Genomic DNA, 26,465 nt, shown 5'->3' with positions numbered 1-26,465 from the left:
ATAGGGAGAAAAATAGTGGGAGATGGGACATATAGGGGAAGAATAGGGAAGATGGCAGGAATAGAAGTAAGAATAGGGGGATACGGGAGGCAAAGTATAAGGGGGGAGACGGCAGGAATAAGGAAAAGAAAAGGGGGAGGACTGGAATAGGCAAAAGAATAGAGGGAAACTGGAGGAATAGCACCCTCCACGCAGCTGCAGGAAGATAACGTCAGAGCCGTAACTAGACTTTTTGGTGCCCTGAGCCAGAAAGAACATTGGGCCCCCCCCCCCTTACTACTATTAGTATTTACCATTCCAGATACAAGCAGTATGAATAAGACTGCAATCCGATTGGTCAAAATGAACACACCCTCTATGTGAGCTCATGACAACGTACAATTCATTGGAGGATACACAGTGTTCTGATAAGGAGAGAGAGAGGACTTTCTATTGGTCCCGATGATCACGTGACTGAAAGACAGAACATGATTGGCCCTTCAGAATGAATATAGTCCGGGGAAGTAGAGGCAATCGACTTGCTTTGAAAAAGCTTAAGACAGCGAAACGCGCATCGGCACGCCTGCTGTGTGTGCTCTGATCCTTATCCCCATGTCAGTGTAATGTAACTAATATGTGATACAGCGGGGTGACACTGTGTAATCCAAATTCACTAGAGACAAGCAAATGTGTCTAAGTCTCTGAGCTATTTAATTACCAAAAGGTGGACATTAGCAACAATGTTATCACATGTATTTCTTCATGATATTCACATGGATTAGTTACAACAAAACCATATGTATTACAAGGAATGAATGTATGTGATACAAATCCAGAGGATTGAATGATCAATATTACTTAAGATCTGAAACATACAAGATCTTCCAAAATATATTAAGATGTCTTTATTGGATAACCTACCTTAATTAATAAAGGAATTATAATATATGTGAAAATATTAAAGGCTGGAATAAAGCCAAATTTCATCTCCCACACACTGTCTATTGTACAGAGGGCCTGATTCAGACCCGATCGCAAGCGCTGAGCGCTCGCAACTGGGTCAATGTTTGCCCACTGGGCATGCGCACGAAGGAGCCGGCTCCATCGTGCGCATGCGTGAGACCCGGCTAGTGACAGGTGCTCCGTCGCTCCGGGTCTCACACCAAAGGTGGCGAGCTGTCGATGGTGATTGACAGCACGCCCCGTTTGGTAGGCGTGGCCGGGGGGGTGGCTTCACAAACGGAGGGTTTTCCAAGCGAACGCCTGCCATTTGTGGGCGGCCCCACTGACATCACCAGTGATGTCAGTGAGAGAGCTTCCGGCTCTATTAGAGCCAGAAGCTCTCTGGGGCTTGCGGCCACGATACCCTACCACAAGGGTCTCATTGCAAGCCCGATGGTCACGATGGTCTTGTCAATCGCGACCATCAACCTGACCACTCACAATAGCTGTGGGTGGTCACCCACAGCTATGCGAGCGGTCAGGAGGCCGAACAAAAAAAAAATGCCCTGATTCAGAGCGAGCGCTCGTTCAGAGCGTCCGTCTCTGAATCAGGCCCAGAGTTCAATAATATATTTATATATATATATATATATATATTATAGTAATTTAAAAGAAATAAAGACACACAGCAGGGTTTCTTTCTTTTACTCTTTTTTGACACAATTTCATACTTAGTCACACCTATTTTCTTTCAGTTATTTTGCTGAAGTGTGCTCCAGAAGTGGCATTTTAATGCATATCGAATAAAGATGAATTTATTTTAAAATACAAGCAAATTATCAATGTGCGCCGCATAATAGACAAAACCATTTTTCTCTTGTTGTATATTTTGGTTTCAGGTAAATGAAAATTATTAGAAACAAAATATTGACAGGCCCAAACAGTGCCCCCTGCCCTGCGGTGCCCTGTGTGGTGGCACATGTCACACCACCCTAGTTGCCGCCCTGGGTAACGTCGCAACATGAAAGGAAGAAGCAGGGAGGATCTTCAGCCAGCCAGTAACTAGTTTAGAGGGCTGCCCTTCCCCTGCCACTCACCAGTCTCCTCTCCTGAACTGCCCGTGTCCTCCCTCTGCCGGGACTAGATCCGCCCATCCCATGCAGCAATTACAGCTGCAGCTGCTGCTGGTTGAGATCTTAAAATAGTGAGTGCAGTGCTGAGCAGCGCTGCTCACATAAGTACCACTTGCTGACTTTATCTTCAAGAGTTGATACATCTCCCCCTGAATGCTTAAATCAGTGTTGGTTGGCACTTTTTAGACAGTTCATTAGAGGAAGTTACCCTGGTGAAAATGGGTATTCTCACTGCAGTTAGAGGTCATCCCTATCTCCCTATGGCGGTTGACCCCACCCAAGAAACTATTTGCTGGTTTCTGCAGTGAAAGCATCCCTCATGTACGAGGAAACTACTTTAGAAGGATCATGGCTGTATATGTATCATTCCAATCTTCTAATCCCTATTGCCATCTCAGTATAGCAGGGACAGTCCACCGAAAAAAAAAAACACTTTAAATTTAATAAAATTTTTCTACTTTTTTACTTTTTGTTCTATAATGAAATTGAATTGGAAGCCAAAGTACACAATGCATGTATGAACTGGCAAAGATTGTTATTTCCACTCTAAAATTGTCCAAATATTTTAAAGTTCCTGGAAGAGGTTACACAGAATACTTCCCAAACAGCTACTTGAAACAGCATACTATACACCCCCCTCCACACCCCCAATACAATATACAGCTCAAGTGTACTGAGTAATGGCTGAACATTTTATATGATGTGAAGTTTGTGTATTCTGTGGTCCTGGAATCTAATGTGAAATTATGTTGTATTCATCCATTTCATGTGACATAAAAGAATCTCATGTTATACATACAGGGTGTTCTAGCCCGTAGAATGCCAACATTCAAAATATGCATCGAAAGTGAAGGGTTCATTGTAAAGACTAAATAAAGTGACTCCAAACGACAGAATAAAAACCAGCATTACTGGATGTTTTTCTTTGTACTCTGTATGATATTATTTGTATGTTTCCCCAGGATCTTATAATAACCAATGGCACTACTAGGGGGGTGCAGGCAGCACCCAGGTGTCACCCGCCGAGGGGTGACACCACCAAGGTGCCCACTCTCCCTCAGTGACAGGAGCCGGGTGCTGCACTGTAGCATTAAGTGCAGCACTCAGTTCCTGACTCAGTAAGGGAGCCGTCACTGCACAAAGGGCAGTCCGCACCTCCAACACCCCAACCCCCCCAGGTTATAAGGTTAGGCTCGTGAGTCCGCACTCCCTTCCCTTGAGGTCATGCCCCCCCGAATTGTGTATGAGGTGTACACGTGCACTTGGCTCTGGTTACACCCACACAGCAATGGTTACAGCTCTTCTCCTTCAAGGGTAGAGGCCCTTAAAAATGTTTAGCCCCAGGACCATGTGGCTCTTAATCCAGGACTGAGAACAACCATACATACATCAAAATAAAGCAATATGTTTAAGGGTTCCTCGGTAACACCCTTCATCCCATTTACTCCACAGATTTTTGTATAAATTTTCCTATATAAGGTAATCGTGCACAAGCTGATTTTCTTTTAATGTCAACTCTTTTTCCTTTGCTGATAACAGAAAACAGGTTTAATTGAGATGATGTTAAAGGAAAAATACACAGCAGGCATCCCCTAAGTGCATTGCCTGCTGTGCCCAATGCTATCTATGCCATAATCATTCATATGTCATCTTATGTTAATGCAGCAGGAGTAATGCAGCCTCCTGCATGCATTACTTATTCAAGCTGCATCCAATCACTGTGAGTCTGCTGCCACTCTGCGTGTGATCATGCAGGACCCGTATTGCATATGCACAGTACAGGTACGGCGCCTGCGCCGATTCCCAATCATCGAGAATCTGCGAATGTGCACTGCTGAATAAGACCCTAAGTCCAGTGACAGTGCACAGACCGGCCCTAGGCAAAGACAAACTAAGCAAATGCCTAGGGGCACCCAAGCCCGCCTAGGGACGGCAGAGATTTGAGGCAGGCACGGCCGGGGCACCTGTTGCTGGCTGGGCAGAGACAAGGGCAGCTGCTACTGTCACTGTGCAGCTCCATGATCGGAGCTCAGCTGACAGCTCCAATCGGGTCTGGCAGCAGCAAACAGTGAGCGGGCAGCAGCAGTTTGCGGGGACTGGGTACCTGGACGACGGCTAGTGGTTAGCGCAGGTTAGCGCAGGTACTGTGCTGGGAGAGGGGTGATGAGTGCTGTGCTGGGTGAGGGGTGCTGGGACAGGGATGCTCGGTGATGTGTGCTGGGTGAGGAGTGCTGGGAGCACAATAGGGAAGGGGCCACAGCACAGTGAGACCATGCCCCTTCTGTGAGGCCACATGCTTTTTCAGGATCCTATGGGGGGGCACCACCCAAAATCTTGCCTAGGGCACTAATTTGGCTAGGGCCGGCTCTGACAGTGCACTCCGCAAGCTACATGTAGCCTCACTCCTTATCCTTGCACCAAGTTAGGATTCTCAGATTGACTACCATAGTGGATACACATTCTTACTCTCCAGCAATGTTAATATGTGGTATGTTTCATTTACTTTACGTTTGACACAGAAGCATGTGAAGAATCTGTAACCTACAGTTCCTCATAACAAAATAAAAGTGTTTAAGGAGTGTCAGCTAGAGTGGTATTATTAAAATAGTTATGGCAAATTTTAATCTAATGCTATGATAAACAGTAAATGAAATCTAGAATACTTATAATAACATCGTTAGGTAAACAAAGCAAATAATATATAGCCAGTGAATGTTTACTTAATGTCTTCATATTCCACAGACACATCCATACTGTATGTTAACCATCTTTTTCCAGCTTGTATGACGGAATGCTTTACTGATTTTATAACAAGGGGGTGATTCAGCTGCGGACAGATATGTGCTATCGCAGCTACTAACATGTTAGCAGCAGTGATATCTGTAATATGGTAATTATATAGTATCTAGTGCGCTTCCCCTTGTGGTGTACTGCTGATGTCTAGTAGTAACTAAATAAATGGCCCCTTGTGGTATATTGATATTGTCTTATGGTATGTTGAAAAAATGAGGTTCTATGCTGGTTGATCAATAAGACATGCATTTAATGTGGGGATATAAAAACATCGGAGCAGAAAAATGCTGGTCACTAAACACAATGATAATGCTGCAATGGGGTATTCACAACACAAATACTATTGATGGTTACACACAATGGGAAAATTGTAACAGTGTAGATAAAGGTGGTGGTGAAGGAGTTCAGACACTGATAGGAATTGACAGGTGGCGTCCCAACCTGTAATAGTCCTGCTCGGTGGCTTCCTGTTCAGAAGAAAGTCTTTTTACAATGGATGATGGCACTTAGTGATGTAGGTCACAAGTGTAGAGTACCTGGTTATTGGGTGCCTCTGCTTGCTAGCCGTCTGGAGTAGTTCAGGCTTCCCGCCAGGGACGCAGAAAACGGCTCACCTGGTCCTGGTGGTCCGCTGGGTGTCTACCTGAAGCGTAAGTCCGTGGTCGGTGCAGCAGAGTTGGCGGTGTTCCCGGCAAGGGTGAGCCACGTGGTTGCTGCGCCTTCCTCTCCTGTGGATCGGCAGTTGTCAGGTGGTCTCCAAATATTGCAGCGCTGTTGGTCCGGCTCCTCTGAACTTCCAGATAGAACGCGCTCTACTGTCAGGTGCAGTCACGTGATGAGTGAATGAGGGGTAACCATACAGTATTGGTGCGCGGGTATTCAGTATGTGGTCCCAACGCGCTTCGGCCCTTAGGCCTTCCTCTGCGTATGTGCACTGCTGAATAAGACCCTAAATCCAGTGACAGTGCACTCCGCAAGCTACATGTAGCCTCACTCATTATCCTTGCACCAAGTTAGGATTCTCAGATTGACTACCATAGTGGATACACATTCTTACTCTCTAGCAATGTTAATATGTGGTATGTTTCATTTACTTTACGTTTAACACAGAAGCATGTGAAGAATCTGTAACCTACAGTTCCTCATAACAAAATAAAAGTGTTTAAGGAGTGTCAGCTAGAGTGGTATTATTAAAATACTTATGGCAAATTTTAATCTAATGCTATGATAAACAGTAAATGAAATCTAGAATACTTATAATAACATCGTTAGGTAAACAAAGCAAATAATATATAGCCAGTGAATGTTTACTTAATGTCTTCATATTCCACAGACACATCCATACTGTATGTTAACCATCTTTTTCCAGCTTGTATGACAGAATGCTTTACTAATTTTATAACAAGGGGGTGATTCAGCTGCGGACGGATATGTGCTATCGCAGCTGCTTACATCTTAGCAGCAGTGATAGCTGTAATATGGTAATGCAGCAGGAGGCGTAACACCTCCTTCATGCATTACTGATCTGAGCTGTGTCCTTGGAAGCAGCATCGGATCATCTGCTTGTCCATTGGCCGGCCAAGTGACCAATAAAGTCACATAAGCTGGCTGCCGCAGATGAGTAAAAGAGGCCAGGAAAGTCAGCCAACAGATATCCAGGCTTCTTCTCTTCCCCAGCGCCGACACTTCTCTGTTTTATTAAACGAAGGCCATCGCTGCCCCTTCCCCACCCCGAAACTGCAGCAGACTGTCAATCATTGATGCATCCCGCTCTTATAGTGTTGACAACTTTCAGGTTGATGTGACCGCCTAGCATGTCAATCAGCTCCTTTAGAGGGACCCTTTTTATATGGTAAGATACCATATACCTCCCTTGCACTACTAGTGCAGCAATCATAATGATGACAGCTTAGTGTCTAACGTTATAGATAACAGTGGTGGCGTCCTACACTGATACAATGTTAATGGTAAGTAAAATGCCCCTGTGCTGTCTGCAGTGGCCTGGTATTTGAGTCTGCTCCTCCCCTTAGGATATCCTTACTGGTGACTCGGTGGTTCTTGTCTGAGGCAGGGTCCTGGACACCACAAGCCTGTGGGGTTGCCTGCAGCATCTGGTGTGGTGGGAAAGTGAAACTTATGGTCCAGTGCAGGGTCAGTTAGCGAAACTGTGAAACAGGTACGGCATGTCCAGAGGCAGCATGGGGTGTGGAAATGTCTCCAAAGCATTTTGGCCAATCATGGCCTTTCTGAAGGATCCTTGAAACAGAAACACTAAGTGCTATTTAATTACCTCTGGTAGTTATGGGACTAATTAAGAGAGAGATGTATTAAACATTCTAAAGAATGGAGAAGTGGAATATTTGCCCATAACAACCTGTCAGCTTCTATCTATGATTTTATAGAATGTACTTCAGTAGCGGCGTAACTATAAATTTTGCTCCCCCATGCCAAAAAAGTTCAAGGTGCCCCCCCCCACCCGAAAAAAAACACACCCAAAGACGACGCTTGAGGTGTGCGGTTTCATGTTCATGATACAGTTATGTGCCTTACACATTATGACACACTAAGTAATGCCACTTATAACACATTATGCCACACCGTAATACCCCTTACAACACATTATGCCACACCGTAATACCCCTTACAACACATTATGCCACACAGCAATGCACCTTACACATGCCACACAGTAATGCCCTTATAACAAATTATGCCATGCCGTAATGCCTCTATTTCACATTATGCCACATAACACATTATGCCACACAGTAATTCCCCTTATACATTATTCCCCTTATAACACATAATGCCACACAGTAATGCCCCTAATAGAACATTGTGCACACAGTAATGCCCTTTACACTTTATGCCACACAATAAGGCCCATTACATCCCACCCTGACAGGTCTACTTAATCAACCCTCCTCTCCACTCCTGCCAGTCTGTCACCTCAGCTCAAGACAGGTTGCACAGTTTTTATGTCCATGTAGAACCAGATTATTGGGAACATAGTTTATAACCTATTAAATTAGTGCCCCTTATATAGTGCCCCCTGTAGTTGTGCCCCATATGCAATGCCCCCTGTAATAGTGCCCCTTATGCAATACCCCCTGTAGTAGTACCCATTATCCAGGGCCCCCTGTAGTTGTGCCCATAGGCAGTGCCCTCTGTAGCTGTGTCCCTGTAGTTGTACCCCTTAAAGTATTGTCCCTGTAGTTGTACCCCTTCAAGGAGTGCCCCCTGTAATTGTGTCCCTTCAAGTAGTGCCCCCTGTACTTGTTCCCCTTCAAGTAGTGCCCCTGTAGCTGTGCCCCTTCAAGTAGTGTCCCTGTAGTTGTGCCCCTCAAGTAGTGCCCCCTGTAGTTGTGCCCATATACAGTGCCCCCTGTAGCTGTGCCCATATACAGTGCCCCCTGTAGCTGTGTCCCTTAAAGTATTGCCCCTTGTAGTTGTGCCCCTTCGAATAGTGCCCCTTCAAGAAGTGCCTCCGTAGTTGTGCCCCTTCAAGTGGTGCCCACTGCCCCCTGTAGTTGTGCCCCTTCAAGTAGTGCCCACTGCCCCCTGTAGTTGTGCCCCTTCAAGTAGTGCCCACTGCCCCCTGTAGTTGTGCCCCTTCAATTAGTGTGCCCTGTAGATATTCCCCCTCTACTTACCTGACTCCGTGCAGGCTGCAGCTGTCATCCGGGTTGCCTCTACCGAATCCCGCGCTGACTGGATCAACTGATCCAGCAGACGCGGCCGCTCAGGTTCCTCACTGCGCGGGTGATGTCATGACATCACCCGCGCAATGCATTACTGGGAACGCTGGCCTCTGAAGTGATCGGAGGCTTCCTTAGCCTCCGATCACTTCAGAGGCCAGCGCTCACAGTTGCAGTGGTGTAATCACTGCCCCCGGCGCCTCCAAGCTACCCGGCGCCTCCAAGCCACCAAGGGGGCTGCGGGGGCAGTAGTTACGCCACTGTACTTCAGTGCTTGCTAGAAGCTGATTGGTTGCTATGGGCAATGCCTCCACTTTTCCACGCTTTAGAAGATATAATGCATGTCTCCGATATGTTCTATTCTGGTAGCCAAGACAATGATGCCTGTCTATTTAGCAGGACTACAACTGTGGGAGCATGGTGGTATAATAGGGCTGCCCTAGAGCAATGCTGTTTGTCTTCAGTGTGTAAGTGACACTTCAGAAGGTCTTGTAGACAATATATGTTTAAATTGCCGGCAGACAGGATCCTGGGCGACGACATACCGACGCCGGAATCCTGACACCCAGGCAAAATGCCGACGCCGCTATCCCGAATGAGATCAGGATAGCGGTATCGGCATCCCGAACGCCAGAATCCCGAATGTAAGGATCAGGGTAAGTATTAGAATTTCACCGGGGATATTGGTTAGGTTTACGGGCCCTCAGGGTGAGATTAGGGTTAGGCACCACCGGGGAGGGGGAAGGGGGGAAGTTAGGGTTCGGCAACCCCCCCCCTGGGCAGTGTTAGTGTTAGGGTGCGGGAAGTGGGGGGTGGGGTTAGGTACCACCGGGGAGAGGTTAGGGTTAGGCACCATCAGGGGAGGTTTAGGGTACTTAGCGCCCCTGTTGGGATCCTGGACGATCGGGCTTCTGGTATCAGGATTTGAACCAGCGCCTATTCATCCCCTGGCCATACCGATTCCCTCTAATTAACAATTTTTTTATCTTTTAATGTTGCCGTGGCCCGTGATCATGCCCCACTCCTCCCACAGTTTGGCTCCGCCCCCTCTTCAAACTGAACGGGCACGCCGGCTGCATGGAAAGATGGAGGTGCGGGCATGATGAATTGAAGTGCATGTTCCTACCTCCTTTATCGGCTCCTCCTCCGCCCACCTGTTACACACAAGGCGGCCGGGACCTGCTTCCTCTGCTCTGGTTGGTGGGAGCAGCGAGCACCATGGAGTGAGCAGCACACTGCAGCCGGAAGCCCAGATACCTGTTCAGCAACAGGCAGTGAGTGAGGGTGAAGGGGACAGGATGAATTTTTGCTGGTAGCAACCCTAGCTGCACCCTGTGCAACAATGGACCCCTACGCTAAGCCGTGCTTGCCGAAAAGGGGTGTGACCTAATACAGGTCACGCCCCCTAAATGACGCTATTTGGGGGCATGCCCCTCTGGCATGCCTCCCATTTAACATCAGGATGGGGGCAACCCCAGCACTACGTCAGTAGCTGGGCTCCCCCAGCTCTCCCCCTGCACTGAATGGATGCCACGCGCATGCACGCGGCATCCATTCTTGTTCCCAGGGGCCGGCACCGCCGCACAGCTGCTGTGGTGAGGTGCCCAACATCCGACCAACCGCGGGACACTTCGTCCCGCAGAAGGAACATCGGGACAGCGCCCAAAAAACTGGACTGTCCCGCTGAAATCGGGAATGGCTGGTAGGGGTGCACCCTCTATGGGGTGGCACCCTTGTTCGACCACACTGGTCGAACATGCCTCGAGCCGGCTCTAGTTGGTAGTGTAGGAGGGGTGTCTGGGTGCTGGTAGTGTAATAGAGGGGTGTCTGGGTGCAGGTAGTGTTGTAGGTGGGAGTCTGGGTGCTGGTAGTGTAGGAGGGGCGTGTCTGGGTGCTGGTAGTGTAGGAGGGGGTGTCTGGGTGCTGGTAGTGTAGGAGGGGGGTGTCTGGGTGCTGGTAGTGTAGGAGGGGTGTGTCTGGGTGTTGGTAGTGTAGGAGGGGGGTGCCTAGGTGCTGGTAGTATAGGAGAGGGTGTCTGGGTGATGGTAGTGTAGGAGGGGGGTGCCTGGGTGATTGTAGTGTATGAGAAGAGTGTCTGGGTGTTGGTAGTGTATGGGGGAATATTTGAGTGCTGTTGGGGTGATGATAGTAAATAACGGGTTATGTCTGGGTGCTGCTATGGTGTTGGTAGTGATTGGGGTTGTCTGTGTGCAGCAGATGTATTAGTAGTATATGACGGTGGGTACTACAGGGGTGCTGATAGTGAATGATGAGGGTTGTGTCCATACTGTGTGTTGGTGATGAATGTAAGAGGGTGATTGGGTGCTGCTGGGGTGTCGTCGGTGAATGACAGAGGAGGGAAGTAATTGGTGAATGAGGGGAGTGTCTGGGTATATTTGAGTGTGTTAAAAAAAAATATATATATATATATATATATACACACATACATACATACATACATACATACATACACACATATATGTGTGTTAAAATATATATATATGCCTGTGTATATATATATATGCCTGTGTGTATATATATATATATATATATATAAATAATAGGGGCCCCACACGTTTGTTGCCCAGGGGCCCCCACAGACCTTAATCCAGCCCTGCCTGCACTGCACACCCTGCACTCAGAATATAATTACCTTCTGCTGGCAAGCGGGTCCTTCCTCCTCTGCGGCGCCATCTTCCCAGTGCTCAGTTAAAGCAAAGACTATGACAGTGCACCAGAACCTTTGCTCCTTTGTGCGCATGCACCATCTTCCCGAATATCACTAGGAAGATGGTGTCGCGGAGGAGTAGTGACCCATTTGCCAGACCAAGGTAAGATGCAGGGCTGGAGGAGTTAATACGCCCCTGACAACAGACCAAAAATATATTTAGGAAGTGTTATATAAAACAAAGCTCTAATTCTAAAAAAAAAAAAAAACATAAAAAATAAACATTTGTTTAAATTGCATTTATAATTCAAGTATACTTTTTAGTCTTTTTTGGCTTTAATTTCTATAGTCAAAAAAAAAGAACTAGGCTTAATTTAATCTCGATTGAGAAATAATTATTTGACAGCATTTAATTTATTAATGAGCTGAATTTGACAAATTATTTGATCCACAAAATATTATCCACAGACACCACTATAACACTGACACCAAGTGGCCAGATGGTAATTTACAATGTGTGCCTTCAATTTGCTGGTCACAATACCATTTCATGTCATAAATTGATAAATTCAGTAAAAGTTATCTTACCATTGAGTTACTCAGCATTCATATGAAGAATAATTGTTATACAACTAAAGCTGAATCTAATACAATATATCTGCCAATAATTAAAAAAATTTCAATCTATGGATAAATAAGCATGGTGTTATTTCAGTGGTATAATAACTGAAAGCTAATGTTGGATATGTTTTGTTAGTGCAGTTTCATTAACACTTCCATTATTTCCCCTCAGTAATTCTGGACAAGCCGGTGAAAGAAAACACTAAAATAGCTGGAAGTGTAAAAGACACTATTAAGAAACTCCTAGCACATAAGAACAGCCTAAAGAGGAATGAAGACATAAAGAATATAATACCCGAACCGGTTATTACCCCTTCCCCTAAAACACGCCTGCAACCGTTTGATTATGAGGATGGAGTCTACATTGGGGAAACTTATAATGAGGAGGATGAAATAGAAGTGGAACAAGAGGAAAATGAAGACGACGAGGATGAGGAAGATGATTATGAAAACATAATTGGCCAAGAGAAAATACTGAGAGGTGACGTGTTTGGTAAGTTTTTTCTTTTATTGTTGAAGTGGGAGAAATATAGTGTAAAAATTAACCTTCCTAAAAGGTCTATATAGATATACTGAATCTCAAGTAAAGGTATAAAGCCAGGGGTGTAGCCAGAACTTTGTGGGCCCTATAGCAACACCTCTTTGCAGCAGTTGTTAGTTTTATGCCCCATTATTGCATTTTCTGACAGTAGTGCCCTAGTTATTATGTCCCACAGTAGTTCCCTAGTTTATTTTATGAACCATAGTAGTGCTCTAGTTCACTTTATGTCACATTGTAGGGCTGCCAGTACACCCCATTCACATTATGACATACAGTGTCCTCAGTTTATATTATGCCACATTACAGTGCTCCCTGGGCCTGATTCAGCAAGGATCGCAATTGCAAAGCTGCACGCAGGCAGCTTTACAATTGCGATCCTTGCTATTATGCAAATGCAGTAGGAGGTGACTGAGTCGGCCAGCGTTCCTGGAAACGGAGGTGTGTCTGTCCCATTATCTGGGAGTGGCCAGTCCAGGATCTGCGTTGATCAACGCAGTGTTCTGGACTCGCAAAACCGGCCAGTCTGAGTAAGCTGAGGCTTACTCATCTGGCCGGAGGCCCGGTGCCGTCCACCGTTGCGACCATCGACCACCAAATGCAGCACCTAGTCACCGGCACTGCCCCTTAAATGCTTCTGCCTTTCAATCAGGCAGAGGTATTCAAGGGTCTACGTGCAAATACACAGGACCCATACTGCACATTGGCAGAATGGGTCATGCGTAAGTGCAGATTCCAGACTTCACATTGTGCCCCAAGATAGTGCCCTCCAGTTCAAATTACAGGTTGAGTCTCCCAGGAGTAGGAGTATTTTGGATATTGGAATATTCCGTATTTTGGAATATTTGCATACCATAATTAAATATCTTGGGAATGGGACCCAAGTCTAAACACAGAATGCATTTATGTTTTATATACATCTTATATACACAGCCTTCAGGTAATTTATACAATATTTTTAATAATTTTGTGCATCAAACAAAGTTTGTGTACATACATGAAATTCATTTAGATTTCATATACACCTTATACACACAGCCTGAAGGTAATTTTATACAATATTCTTTAATAATTTTGTGCCTTAAACAAAGTTTGTTTACACTGAACCATCAAAAAGCATAGATTTCACTATTTCAGTCATGTTAAAAAAATTCCGTATTTTGGAATATTTGGATATTGGGAGATTCAACCTGTATACCATATTACAGTGCCCCCAGTTCACAGTATTCCACACTATAGTGCCTCCACTTCATATAGTGCCACATTACATTGTTCAATTTCTTATTATGTAACATTATAGTGCCCTCCAGTTCATATTATACTACACTACAATGAGCAAGTCAGATTATGCCACATTACAGTGCCCTCCAGATCACATTATTCCATATTACAGTGCCCAGTTCATATAATGTCATATTACAATTCCCTTAACATTTTAACATCCACTACACCAGGGGCAATCAAAACCTGTATCGTGATCGACTGGTCGACGGCAGACACTCAAACAGTCGATCACGTTGGCCCGTCCAGCAGCAGTTAACAGCGTCCAATTAGAATCAGTGTGATTCTTATTGGCTGCTACACCAAACTGAATCCGCGGTTAGTTGAAGTCACGGCTATATCTGGCAGCTGTCACTGTGACAGCAATAGCCAATAAGAATCAGGCTGACTTTTATTGGCTGAGGCTGTCACATGTAACAGCCTTAATTGCACCGGTAGAGGATAGGAGTGGGTGGAGACTCGATGTGAGGGGACAGAGCATTGGTCAGAGACAGAAGATAGAAGTCAGTGAGGGTAGTGACACTAGAGAGCGTTAGAAAAATCTATTATGAAGTGGTTAGCTTAGTAACTAAGCAAACCACTTCATAATAGATCTTTCTAACGCTCTTTAAAATTGTTGGAAATATCCAATTAATGCAATGGTTAAGGCTACATATACACTAGCATTAAAATTATATATCTGACACGCATCAATGTACTTGAAGACTTTTCTCAATAGGAAGAGCATTGAGTTGTAAAGAAGCTTTTACATATGTGTTTCCACACATTGGTATGCAACTATATAACCTAGGTGCATGGCTCCCTAAGTCTCTGGGTCACATAGCAATGGCACCCCCAGCACCCAAAATAGCTCCCCCCATGATAAAACCTCAAATAAATAATCGCCATAGCTTTGTAAAATGCATCTGTTTGATGCATTATAGAGGCTGCTGTCACAAGTGAAAGGGTAGGACAGATGTAAGTTTTCAAAATACGAGTAGACCACTGTGAAACATGTAACATCCCAGGGCATCAATTTAGTACATTCATTATATTTTATTTTCCTTTCCTGTGGTATGCCATTATAATCACACAGTACAGACGTGTCCACATACATCTAGCCTCTTTGCGCATTAAACAGCCCTTCTAGTCTCTCCATTACGTGACCCAGTAGCGTGAAGCGTCTTTTCATGCTTTTTATTCACACAGTGGTGCGAATAGAATGCACAAGCAGCTTCTGCTGATTAAAATGCTATGTGTCAGTGTCACAGCCGCTGACATTGTAACGTAGCATTTCCCATGCAGATACACCCGCAGTCACACACAGAACATAGGCATGCCACATGGGATTTTAATCAGCAGAAGCTGCCTGTGCATTTTGTTCATACCATTCTGTGAATAAGACACATTTGAAGGTAAAAAGTCACACATTATGTGTAACGCGACCTGTAGTGCATGGAGGATAGATGTATGTGAACTCATCTGTAGTATATAACATTGTATGGGAGTGGAGACTCCCATATAATGTAAATTTTACTCTGATCAATTTGCAACAAGGCGATTATTCACTTATTAATTAAATTTGCTTCTTTACATTACAGTTGAGTCATTTATTCATGATTGGTCACTGTTCTATTTACTGATATGGGTTATTTGTGCAGTGTACAAACTTTACTTCCAGGGTCTGCTGACATCTACATAGCTGTATTTATAAGCAAAGAAGAGTTGTGGAAACATTTCAATCACTTACAATAAGGGATACTGATTTTTGTGATATTGAATGTACATTTTGTCCACTGTGTGTACTTTGCATAGAAATTCCCTTCCACCACCAACTACCAGTGCACCAGTTGCACAGGGTATCCCCCAAACTACCTTCCATAAGTTGCATATCTATCCTTAAACCCATTAACTACCAGTACCTGTTGTATGGAAACCTATACTTCCAGTACTGCCAGCCATCTTGACGCACAGAGACCCCACAATAACTTCTGCAATTTACTATGGAATCTCCCAATGCATCCACACGCTCTCTTTCTTGCATGGGAAAACTCCATAACATTACATAATATACTTATAGCCAGGCTCAAAAAGATAAATCAGTGTTAAAAAATGTTAAAATGTAAAAAGAATCCCATAAACAATAATAATTATTGTATATTAAACAAAATATAGTTCAACAGTACTGTCCTAGCAATGGCCACTTTGTTTTATTTAAATATAATAGCATATCTTATGAATGGATCCTAATACCTCTAGCCATAACATGAAAACTGCCATTTCTAATTTCCAACTGTTTCCTTATATGGGTTGTAGTGATGTAAGCAAGGTATTCCCGGTTTTGCATTGAACAATGGACCTCATTCAGAGGCGGTTGTAAGCGGCTGCTCGGTCATACGCCTAACGACCGAGAAACTGAAACAGGAAGCAATCACATGGCCGGTTGGTCGCAACCAAAGTGACGCCCATACGTGAACAATGCACCTCCTCTAGCTAGCGAGTGATAGCAGCTAGCGATCGAGTCAGTCGTTGTCAGTCGCTGTATGATGTTAATTTTCTTCTGATGGTTGCGGCCGCTTGTGTTGTGTTGATGCCCACAAAAAATAACAAAAAAACGCATAGAGAAAGCCATCACCGTGAAATTTATTTATTCTTATTATTCGCTAATGCATACGCAGCTGTAATCAATTACAAGGCAATTAGCAGTGTTATTAGCTTCAACAATCGATTATTAGCTGTTTGCATTTTGTGGCTCAAAATAGAAACATCAATCCTAACATCAGTTACGTTTGATTCTATTGATTGTACTGTGTGGCTTGCGGGAGCTCCTACCCTACCTTAAGCTGTACGATCAGCCAGGACTCTAACCTGCTCGCAGAGTGACGTTTTACTACTTCCGGCCTTCTATGTCGGTCGTAGCAGGAAATTTACGTACGCCCCTAAAACGCCCTCAAAACGCTGAGGCACGCCTGCGTTTTCAGACCACCACCCCCGTCAACACCCACAAACGGCCTTTCATGTCAATCAACTCTCGGAAGCCACTTCCTGCTCGTAAGCCGTACGATCTACAGCATTTTGGATCGCAAAGCCTCGTACGCGCATGCGCACAACTAACCGAGCGGCCGCTTACGACCGACCCTGAATGAGGTCCAATGTGCTCCCCCATAAAGACGGATAGGGCTTTGCTGGTAACTCTGCATCACTGACAGCGTGCACGCTGCTATGTGTATTTATACAGTCTTGTAAGTACAGAAATGAAGAAATGCATGCATAAATGTATTCAAAGAATATTCATGTATAGATGATATCAGTACAGTAAGATAATGTCAATATTTGTAATGTCTCCCTAGGTAATATAAACTAGTTGCAATCTAAAGGAAACTCCTAATTCACTCCTGCAGGCAATAGATCAGAAGTTTTGGTTTAGATAACAAGTTTGATAAATTACTAGTCTATAAAGATTTCAGGTGATATTAGTTCTTTCATTTCGGAAGGTTACTTAGGGGCATATTCAATTAGCCGCGATAAGCCGTTTTCGGCAAAAAGTTCTCGCCAGGCGAAAACTTGTCCCCGTATTCAATTCCAAACACTTTTCGCCTACGCAGAAAGTCATTTGTATGAACCCGGCAAAAAAGATTTGCCTATGAATAGGGTTCGAAGAAAAGTGCAGAATTGCAGTTTTGGGGTGCACACTTCTGAAAAACCCCCAGCACCCTTTGGACAGTCCTCCAAAGGTAAACTGCATAAAAAAAAATAAAAAAAATACTTTACAACACCCCAAAAAAGTACGTTGGTTTTGAGGGTGAAAAAGAAAAACAGAGTTGGGGGTCAAAGTTAAAAACTAGATAAATAGACTCCAGGGAGGTTCCCAAGTATGCCCCACGTGTTTTTTTGATTGCAGCTGCTTGCGGCAGGTGGATTTTTTATGTTTGATAAAACTTAACTTTAACAACTGTAAAATATGCTAGCACCCATTTTCATGTACCCCAATTTTGCTGGGATTACTTATTTTCACCAAAAAAGAATGCAAAATGCTATTCTTCACCACTTATGCAAAGATGCTACATAGCAGCTATTGAGTTCATTTAAGTACCCCAAATACCTTCAGCAGGGCTATTCGGGGGTATCTATAGTGATCCCCTATGTCAATGCATCTTTTGGGGGGTGTCAGGCTATTTCTCCAAAACTGACAGCACTTTTCGCCTGTTTGAGTTTCACCGGGCCCCATTTTCGCGTCCTTTGGAATTGAATTGAGCGAAAAGCGGCCGTGCACACGAAAAGACTTTTCTCCAAAAACACACGATGTAGGCGGAAAGTCCAGGAAGCGAAACTTAGTCGACTTTTCGCAGCTAATTGATTATGCCCCTAAATCCCTTCCCTTCTCCATAATAGTACTTTTTTGGGGTCCAGAGTTATGAAGAATGTCCCATCTAAATGTTAGCACCAGGCCCCTGCTATGTACAGTGAATGGGTGAATGGGCGTAGCTACCGTAGGTGCAAGGGGTGCAGCTGATATGGGGCCCACAGCTGAGGAGGGCCCATCATCCTCTTCAAAGTTACATGTTATATACATTTTTCACCATTGGGTGACACAAAGGGTCCCTTACAATCTTTTGCTTTTTTGGCCTTCAAATAACTAGTTACGCCCCTGAATGGGTGTAATAAGTACTATTTGTGGGAATGGAGATTTAAAAATATTGTTAAATAAAGTGGAACCCCCTTTTATATTCCTTTTATAAATTTTAAAGTGCAAAAAAGTGATAGATAGTAGCCATAATCTGAATACATTGAAGGCCTACCTGGAATGACATTTTCTTGCCAATAGTATTGAGGAATCCTGCATCCTACATCTTCTTCAGAGCCAAACCTGTAGTCACGCAGCATTATTTGGTGTGGAATGCAGATTGCTACAGGCAGAAGACAAGAGGAATTTGGAGACAGACGTTCTAACTCAGAGTTTAGATTTATTACATTTAGATGAAAAGAAAGTCAGTATTCTCTCCTCTAGGCAACAGAGACTTTTGTCAAGGCTACCATAGTATGTCTTATTATGTTCATTTTTAGATCTTTCTTTGAAAAGGTTAGGTACATGACATTGAGTCGCATGCTGCTGCAACATCTTTAGCATCTTTTGTTGTACTGTAGTTGAGTCTGTGACTTTATACTATAGTATTAATGCTAGTATCAGCCCTTCGCCTGTGTACAAGCATGCTTCTTATCAGGGATGTGCAGTCAGGGGAGGCAGTGCCTTCCCTGTCATACTCCCTGTCAGACTTCAGTTTTGACTATAAAAATGTATTAGAATAATACAAAGAAGATATTTATAACTTATAAATATCTTCTTTGTATTATTCTGATCGTTTTTAACAGGCAAAACTCACCAAAATTGCAGCAGTCCTTGGAAATACAGGGAGAAATGAGAGATGAGACAGTAAGAGCTCAGCCTCACCTCTGATAGCTCAGATACTACCTAGAGCTGGGGGTTGGGCCACGAAGCAGCCAAAAAAACAGAATCGGTATGTAATACTGACAGTCAGGATCCAGGCGGTCAGAATTCCGACACCTGGATCCCATCAGGGTTAACATACTGACACTTGGTGGTCGGTATGCTAACCCTACCACTCTCCCTACCCTATCCCTAACCCTCCCTCCCTGGTGCCTAACCCTAACCTCCTCACCTAGTGCCTGAACCTAACCCCCCCTCCCCACACCCTAACATAACCCCCCCCTTAGTGCCTAACCCTCGCCCTAGTGCCTAACCCTAACCCTCCTCCCCACCCCGCTACTTACCTTCTTCTACTACCAGATTTCTGACCAGTGCCAGTATTCTGGTGCCAGTAATGCAAGCATCGGCATCCAGACCGCCAGGATGCCAAACGCATACCAATAAAACAGAGAAAAAGAGCTAATGGAGGCATGCCTCACTGTGAGGGGGTGTGCCTTGAGCTCTGATGGACATCTCTAAAGATCAGGTAACCAGTCCAGTAAGTACTCAGGAATCGGAGCTCAGCAGCAGCACTGAGGAGGGAAGAGCTAATGGAGGCATGCCTCACTGTGGGGTGTGCCTTGAGCTCTGATAGACACCTCTGATGATCAGGTGACCAGTCCAGGAAGTACTCAGGCATCAGAGCTCAGCAGCAGCTCTGAGGAGGGAAGGAAATTGGAATATGCAGACAGAGGAAATACACAAAGGAGCAAAAGGTGAGAAGTGTCTGCTGTGCACAACAGGATGGGTGCTTGTAAATCACTGTGTAACAGGATAGGGGGTTTCCCTGCAGACACCAGTAGCTAGCACCTCGTCACTATGCAGGGACTGGCACCTTATGTGTGAAGCTGGGTACACACTACACAATGTGTATCCAGCACAACATCGCTCTTAAACTAGCCAGTGTCTCCCCAGCCACTGACCTCACCGCACGTCCCTGCTTCTTATTGTGCAAGGATTGGGATGCCCAAAACTATCTATCTTGGTGCGTTTTTCGATGCTACCATTGAACACTCCATCAAAGCTACACCTGACCCATGCTAGGTGCAAATTCCCTGTCATAGTATGGCCTCCTGTGTAAGTGATAAAGTGCCCGAGTTTGCAAGTAGTTGCACAGGGCCGTATTACAAGTGGGTGGATGGGCAGTCACCCAGGGGTCCAAACACATCGGGGCCCCCAGACTGCAACTATTGCCCAAACCTGGCCAGCTCTGGGCGAGGCTAGTCCGGGCAAGAGCAGTGTCAGTGAAGGCCTCTTGGCACCTCTCTCCCTCAATTATGGCCGGCCGCAGCGTTACATCAGCTACGGACAGGCTCCCGCAACTCAGAAGTCAAGATCGCGGCTCGCATCAGCTGTCTGGGCCCAGCAGCACACCCAGGGGTGGCTTAAGAGTGGAGGGGACCTGTGTGCGGGGCCCCCTCCTCTCTACTCGGCGGCCAGCAGCCGACTGGCGCAGCTGGCCGGCCACCGCAGTATCAGTAGACTTTGGGCACTAGAGTGTGCCCAGAGTCTACTGCGCATGCGCAAACCACCGGGGAAATGGTGCAGCCGCCACTGGACATGCGCAAAATGCCTCGGGGCCTCGGAGAGGTAGGTTCATTTTAAAGCATCCTGAGACCATTCATGTGTGGGGTTGCTTCTCAGCCAAGGGAGTGGGATCACTCACAATTTTGCCTAAGAACACAGCCATGAATAAAGCAACTTCTCTCAACCATCCAAGAACAGTTTGGTGATGAACAATGCCTATTCCAGCATGATGGAGCACCTTGCCATAAGTCAAAAGTGATAACTAAGTGGCTCAGGGAACAAAACATCAAAAGTTTGGGTCCATGGCCAGGAAACTCCCAGACTTTAATCTCATTGGGAACTTGTGGTCAATCCTCAAGAGGCGGGTGGACAAACAAAAACCCACAAATTCTGACAAACTCCAAGCATTGATTAGGCAAGAATGGGCGGCCATCAGTCAGTATGTGGCCCAGAAGTTGATTGACAGCATGCCAGGGCGAATTGCAGAGGTCTTGAAAAAGAAGGGCCAACACTGCAAATATTGTCTCTTTGCATAAACTTAATGTAATTGTCAATAAAAGCCTTTGACACTTATGAAATGCTTGTAATTTTACTTCAGTATACCATAGTAACATCTGACAAAAAGGTCTAAAAACACTGAAGCAGCAAACTTTGTGAAAACCAATACTTGTGTCATTCTCAAAACTTTTGGCCAAGGCTGTACATCTGGCTAGCAGGGTGCCATCCCAGAATCGCTGCTTCAGTACCGTCAGAGCGTTCCTTGGACATTCCAGTCAGGCAAGCGACAGCTTTTAAAGCCCCCTGGAGCATCCTGAGGATTCTTGAGTCATAGCTGTAATTATTGTGGCTACTGGCCCCGCCCCTGTGCATGATGTCATGCTCTCTGGGGGTGTGGCCGGCACAGGGAAAATAAAAAGCCTAAGGATGGTCATCAGTGGGTTTAACCGTCAATGGTCACCATCGATGGTACATTTGGTGCCGAATGTCGATGGTATTAAACTATCAATGGTATAAGGAACCATCGATAGTTTTGACCATAAATGGTCATTCCCGCTCTCAAAAGCGGCAGCGAACTAATCACAATAGGGGGCAGGGCTTTGGGGGTTGCATCACGGGGCAGAACTATGCTCTGTGTTTCCCCCATCGATGGCACAACCATCAACCATCGGTTAACAATTGATGGTTGTTAACTATCGATGGTCATCCCTAGAAAAGTCCTGTTACGGCCGTGTAGAATAAATATGCATAGTATGCATACATATATATAGTATACATACACAGAATACATACACAGAATACATATACAGTACATAGTTTGCATACATATATATAGGGTACATATACATATCATACATACAGTCAGGTGCATAAATATTGGGACATTGACAGAAATGTCATATTTTGGCTTCTATTCACCACCACAATGGCTTTGAAATGAAACAAACAAGATGTGGTGTAACTGCAGACTTTCAGATTTAATTTGAGGGTAATTACATCCAAATCAGTTGAACGGTGTAGGAATTACAACGGTTTCTATATGTGCCTCCCACTTTTTGAGGGGCCAAAAGTAATGGGACAAACTAAACAATCCGAAATCTAACAACGGTTTCTATATGTGCCTCCTGTCACGACCCTGTCTAGTTGTCACCTTTTTGCCTTGAGACTTACCCCTGGCAGCTGTCCCATGGATCTGTGTTTATAGGGCCTGATTCAGACCCACTCGCGAGCGGCTGTCCGCTCGCAAGTGGGTCGATGGTGCGCATGCGCGAGACGCGACGAGCGAAGGACTTTCCTTCGCTCGAAGTGTCTGATCAAAGGGGGCGTGCTGTCGATGTTGATTGACAGCACGCCCCCTTTGGTGGGCGTGCCGGGGGCGTGCCTGCCAGACGGAGGCGTTCCCAAGGGAACGCCTACCGTCAGAAGCCGGCCCCACTGACATCACTAGTGATGTCAGTGGGAGTGATTTTGGCTCTGATAGAGCCAAAATCACTCCTGGCCTTGCGGTTGAGAAACTCAACCGCAGGCTTCTGCTCGCACTGGCGATGGTCGCGATGGTCAAGACCATCGCGACCATCATCCTGCACGCTCATATAGGCTGTGGGTGGTGACCCACAGCTATACGAGCGTCCAGGAGGACGCTCCATAATTATGGAGGTGGGCCCTGATTCAGAGCGAGCGCTCTGGTCAGAGCATCCGGCTCTGAATCAGGGCCATAGTTCACCTGGGGGATCTGCTCTGACTTCTCTATGCATTCCTGTCACAGTGATTATTGCACCTGGTCTCTCCAGTCTGTGAGCACTGCTAGCCCTGATTGGAGTCGCAGGTGTGGTTCTGATTCTCAGAGCTGCAGAGATGAATACTCCCTCTGCATGTTGTGCCTTCCACCACTCAGAATGCTACTGCCAGACCATCTGTCCGTATCCACCAATTGCTGCCAGACCCAGGGTATATATATCCTCCCCTGATAGCATTCTGGACCTGAACATCTCGTCTTCCCGTGGTGTATGGTTCATGCTGTTTCTGCGTTCTAGTTTGTCCCTGAAACCTGCTACAGCAACCCCTGGTGCTATCCAGAAAACCTGTTACAGCTAAACCTGGCAATCCAGTAAACCTGCTGACAGCAACCCCTGGTGCATCCCGAAAACCTGCTACAGCAATACCTGGCATCCAGACGTCCTGTTACAGCAATACCTGGCCTGTGCTCTGCTGCTAGCCCTACTCCTGGTTGGTCCCTCGCACTCTGTAAACCTGCATCGTGTCACCCTGCCTTGCTTCCTGCTGTGGATCAACTCCTGCTCCTTTTACCTACCTATTCCCTCCCTGAACCTAAAATTCACAGACCTACCCATTCCTTCCTGAACCTGTATTCCCAATTATCCAAGCCAGCCTGCACCTGAGTTCCAACCTTTGTCACAGTATTTCCAGATTACCCTGTTTAGCCCTCGTCTCAGCATTACCTGACTTCCCTTCAGCCATTGTCACATTATTCTAGTCCAGAGTCAAGTTCCTGTCATATCAGTTCTATCCACTTTGTTCCAGTCCAGAGTCAAGTTCCAAGCTCATCAGTTCAGTCCACGTTGTTCCAGTCCAGAGTCAAGTTCTTAGTTCATCAGTTCAATTCAACAAGTCTTCCTTCCGGTCCCAGTCCGGTTCCTCCGGTTTCTGTCATTTATCATCAACGGCAGTTTTCACTGCTACACAAGTCTTGTAAATAGAGCTATCTACATCACCCATGGTTCCGGTCCAGCCGGCCTCCAGAGAATCCAGTTCATCACCTGAGACAGGTAACTCACAAGCACCAATCATGACACCTCCCACTTTTTAAGGGGCCAAAAGTAATGGGACTATCAACTCAAAAGCTATTTCATGGACAGGTGTGGACTATTCCCTCATTATTTCATTATCATTTAAGCAGGTAAAAGGTCTGGAGTTGATTCTAGGTGTGACATTTGCATTTGGAATTAGTTGCTGTCGACTCTCAATATGAGATCCGAAGAGCTGTCACTATCAGTGAAGCAAGCCATCATTAGGCTGAAAAATCAAAACAAACCCATCAGAGAGATAGCAAAAAAATTAGGTGTGGCCAAATCAACTGTTTGGAACATTCTTAAAAAGAAAGAACGCACCGTAGAGCTCAGCAACACCAAAAGACCCGGAAGACCATGGAAAACAACTGTTGTGGATGACAGAAGAATTATTTCCCTGGTGAAGAAAAACCCCTTCACAACAGTTGGCCAAATCAAGAACACTCTCCAGGAGGTAGGTGTATATGTGTCAAAGTCAACAATCAAGAGACGACTTCACAAGAGTGAATATAGAGGGTTCACCACAAGATGTAAACCATTGATGAGCCTCAAAAACAGGAAGACCAGATTAGAGTTTGCCAAACAACATCTAAAAAAGCCATTACAGTTCTGTTACAACATCCAGATGATCATGATCCAAAACATACCACCTCATCAGTGAAGCATGGTGGTGGTAGTGTCATGGCATGGGCATGTATGGCTGCCAATGGAACTGGTTCCCTTGTATTTATTGATGATGTGACTGCTGACAAAAGCAGCAGAATGTATTCTGAAGTGTTTCGGGCAATATTATATGCTCATATTCAGTCAAATGCTTCAGAACTCATTGGACAGCGCTTCACAGTGCAGATGGACAATGACCCGAAGCATACTGCAAAAGCAACCAAAGAGTTTTTTAAGGCTAAAAAGTGGAATGTTATGCAATGGCCAAGTCAATCCCCTGACATGAATCCGATTGAGCATGCATTTCACTTGATGAAGACAAAACTGAAGGGAAAATGCCCAAGAACAAGTAGGAACTGAAGACATTTGCAGTAGAGGCCTGGCAGAGCATCACCAGGGATGAAACCCAGTGTCTGGTGATGTCTATGCGTTCCAGACTTCAGGCTGTAATTCCCTGCAAAGGATTTTCAACAAAGTATTAAAAAGTGAAAGTTAGATTTAGGATTGTTTAGTTTGTCCCATTACTTTTGGCCCCTTAAAAAGTGGGAGGCACATATAGAAACCGTTGTAATTCTTACACCGTTCACCTGATTTGGATGTAATTACCCTCAAATTAAATCTGAAAGTCTACAGTTAAAGCACATCTTGTTTGTTTCATTTCAAAGCCATTGTGGTGGTGAATAGAGGCCAAAATATGAAAATTCTGTCAATGTCCCAATATTTATGCACCTGACTATACCTATGCATAGAATACATAATATGCATACGTATCCAGTGCACATGTACACACCTATACATAGAATACATAGGTATGCAGTCGGGAAACCGGCTACCTTAATACCGACAGCCGGCTTCCCGGCTGCTTCATCCCGGCGTGGGATAAATGACCGGCGTCTATATCTAGATGCCTGTCATTTACCCGACGCCGGGAGACGAGCGGACAGCCATGGGGGGGGAGGGTTAGGTTTAGGGCACCTGGGGGGGACTTAGAGTTAGGCACCCCCCGGGAGACTTAGGTTTAGGCAGCGGGGAAGGGGGGGTTAGGGTTAGGCACTTACAGGGGGGATTAGGGTTAGGCACTTGGGTGGGAGGTTAGGGTTAGGCACCCCTAAGGAGGGTTAGGTCAGGTTAGCTTATACTTACCTTAGGGACGATCGGGATTTCCAGCACTGTCGGGCTTCCGCTGCCGGGCTCTGCTGATCTGTCAGGCTGCCGCTGCCGGGAATCGAACTGCCAGCCATGCAGCAACCAGGATTCCATACCGATTCCAATACATATACATAGTATGCATACATATAAGTAGTATACATAACTATACAAATATATAAAGCATACATAAACATAGATACATACATACATACATACATACATATACATAGTAGAGATGAGCGGTTCGGTTCTACCCAGTTTACATTCGGATCTAAAAAATGACATGTTATATCAGGCTTTCACATGTTATGGTTAGCCAATAAGATAAATCCGAACTTGCGCTAATTTGGTGAAAGGTTCTGAGTAGAACCAAACCGCTCATCTCTAATACATAGTATACACATACATACCATACATACATATACATAGTATACACATACATAGTACAGTATATATACCTATACATAGAACAGGCAGCTGACAGGGAGGGGATTACATTCCAGAGGATTCAGAGATAAGGATTCCAGGGAGAGGGATGCAGAGAAAGGAACACGTGTGTGGGACTCAGCCGAGGATGTAAAGAAACCACTGAGCAGGTTATTGAGAGTCTCAATAACTTGCTCGCTGCTTTATTCACATCCTCTGCTGAGTCACGTCTGGTGTTGGTGGCTGGCCATTTTCCATGGACCAGCCACTAACACGAG

The 26,465-nt window shown here is 45.2% G+C and overlaps 1 protein-coding gene across 1 annotated transcript in view; it reads left to right on the top strand.

Moving 5' to 3' along the window:
• The window catches only part of EGFL6 (EGF like domain multiple 6), a 186,845-nt gene that overhangs the window by 105,318 nt on the left and 55,062 nt on the right, over positions 1 to 26,465 (top strand). The window contains exon 8 of the mRNA XM_088481197.1: positions 12,007 to 12,327. Within this exon, the coding sequence (XP_088337323.1) occupies positions 12,007 to 12,327 (321 nt within the window). The remainder of the gene's footprint in view (positions 1 to 12,006; positions 12,328 to 26,465) is intronic.

The sequence above is a fragment of the Taudactylus pleione genome, unplaced genomic scaffold (assembly GCF_031769625.1).
Source record: "Taudactylus pleione unplaced genomic scaffold, aTauple2 ptg000265l, whole genome shotgun sequence".
Lineage (NCBI taxonomy): Eukaryota > Metazoa > Chordata > Amphibia > Anura > Myobatrachidae > Taudactylus > Taudactylus pleione.
The sequence above is the reverse complement of the archived record's forward strand: the minus strand, read 5'-3'. Positions and strand labels throughout refer to the sequence as shown.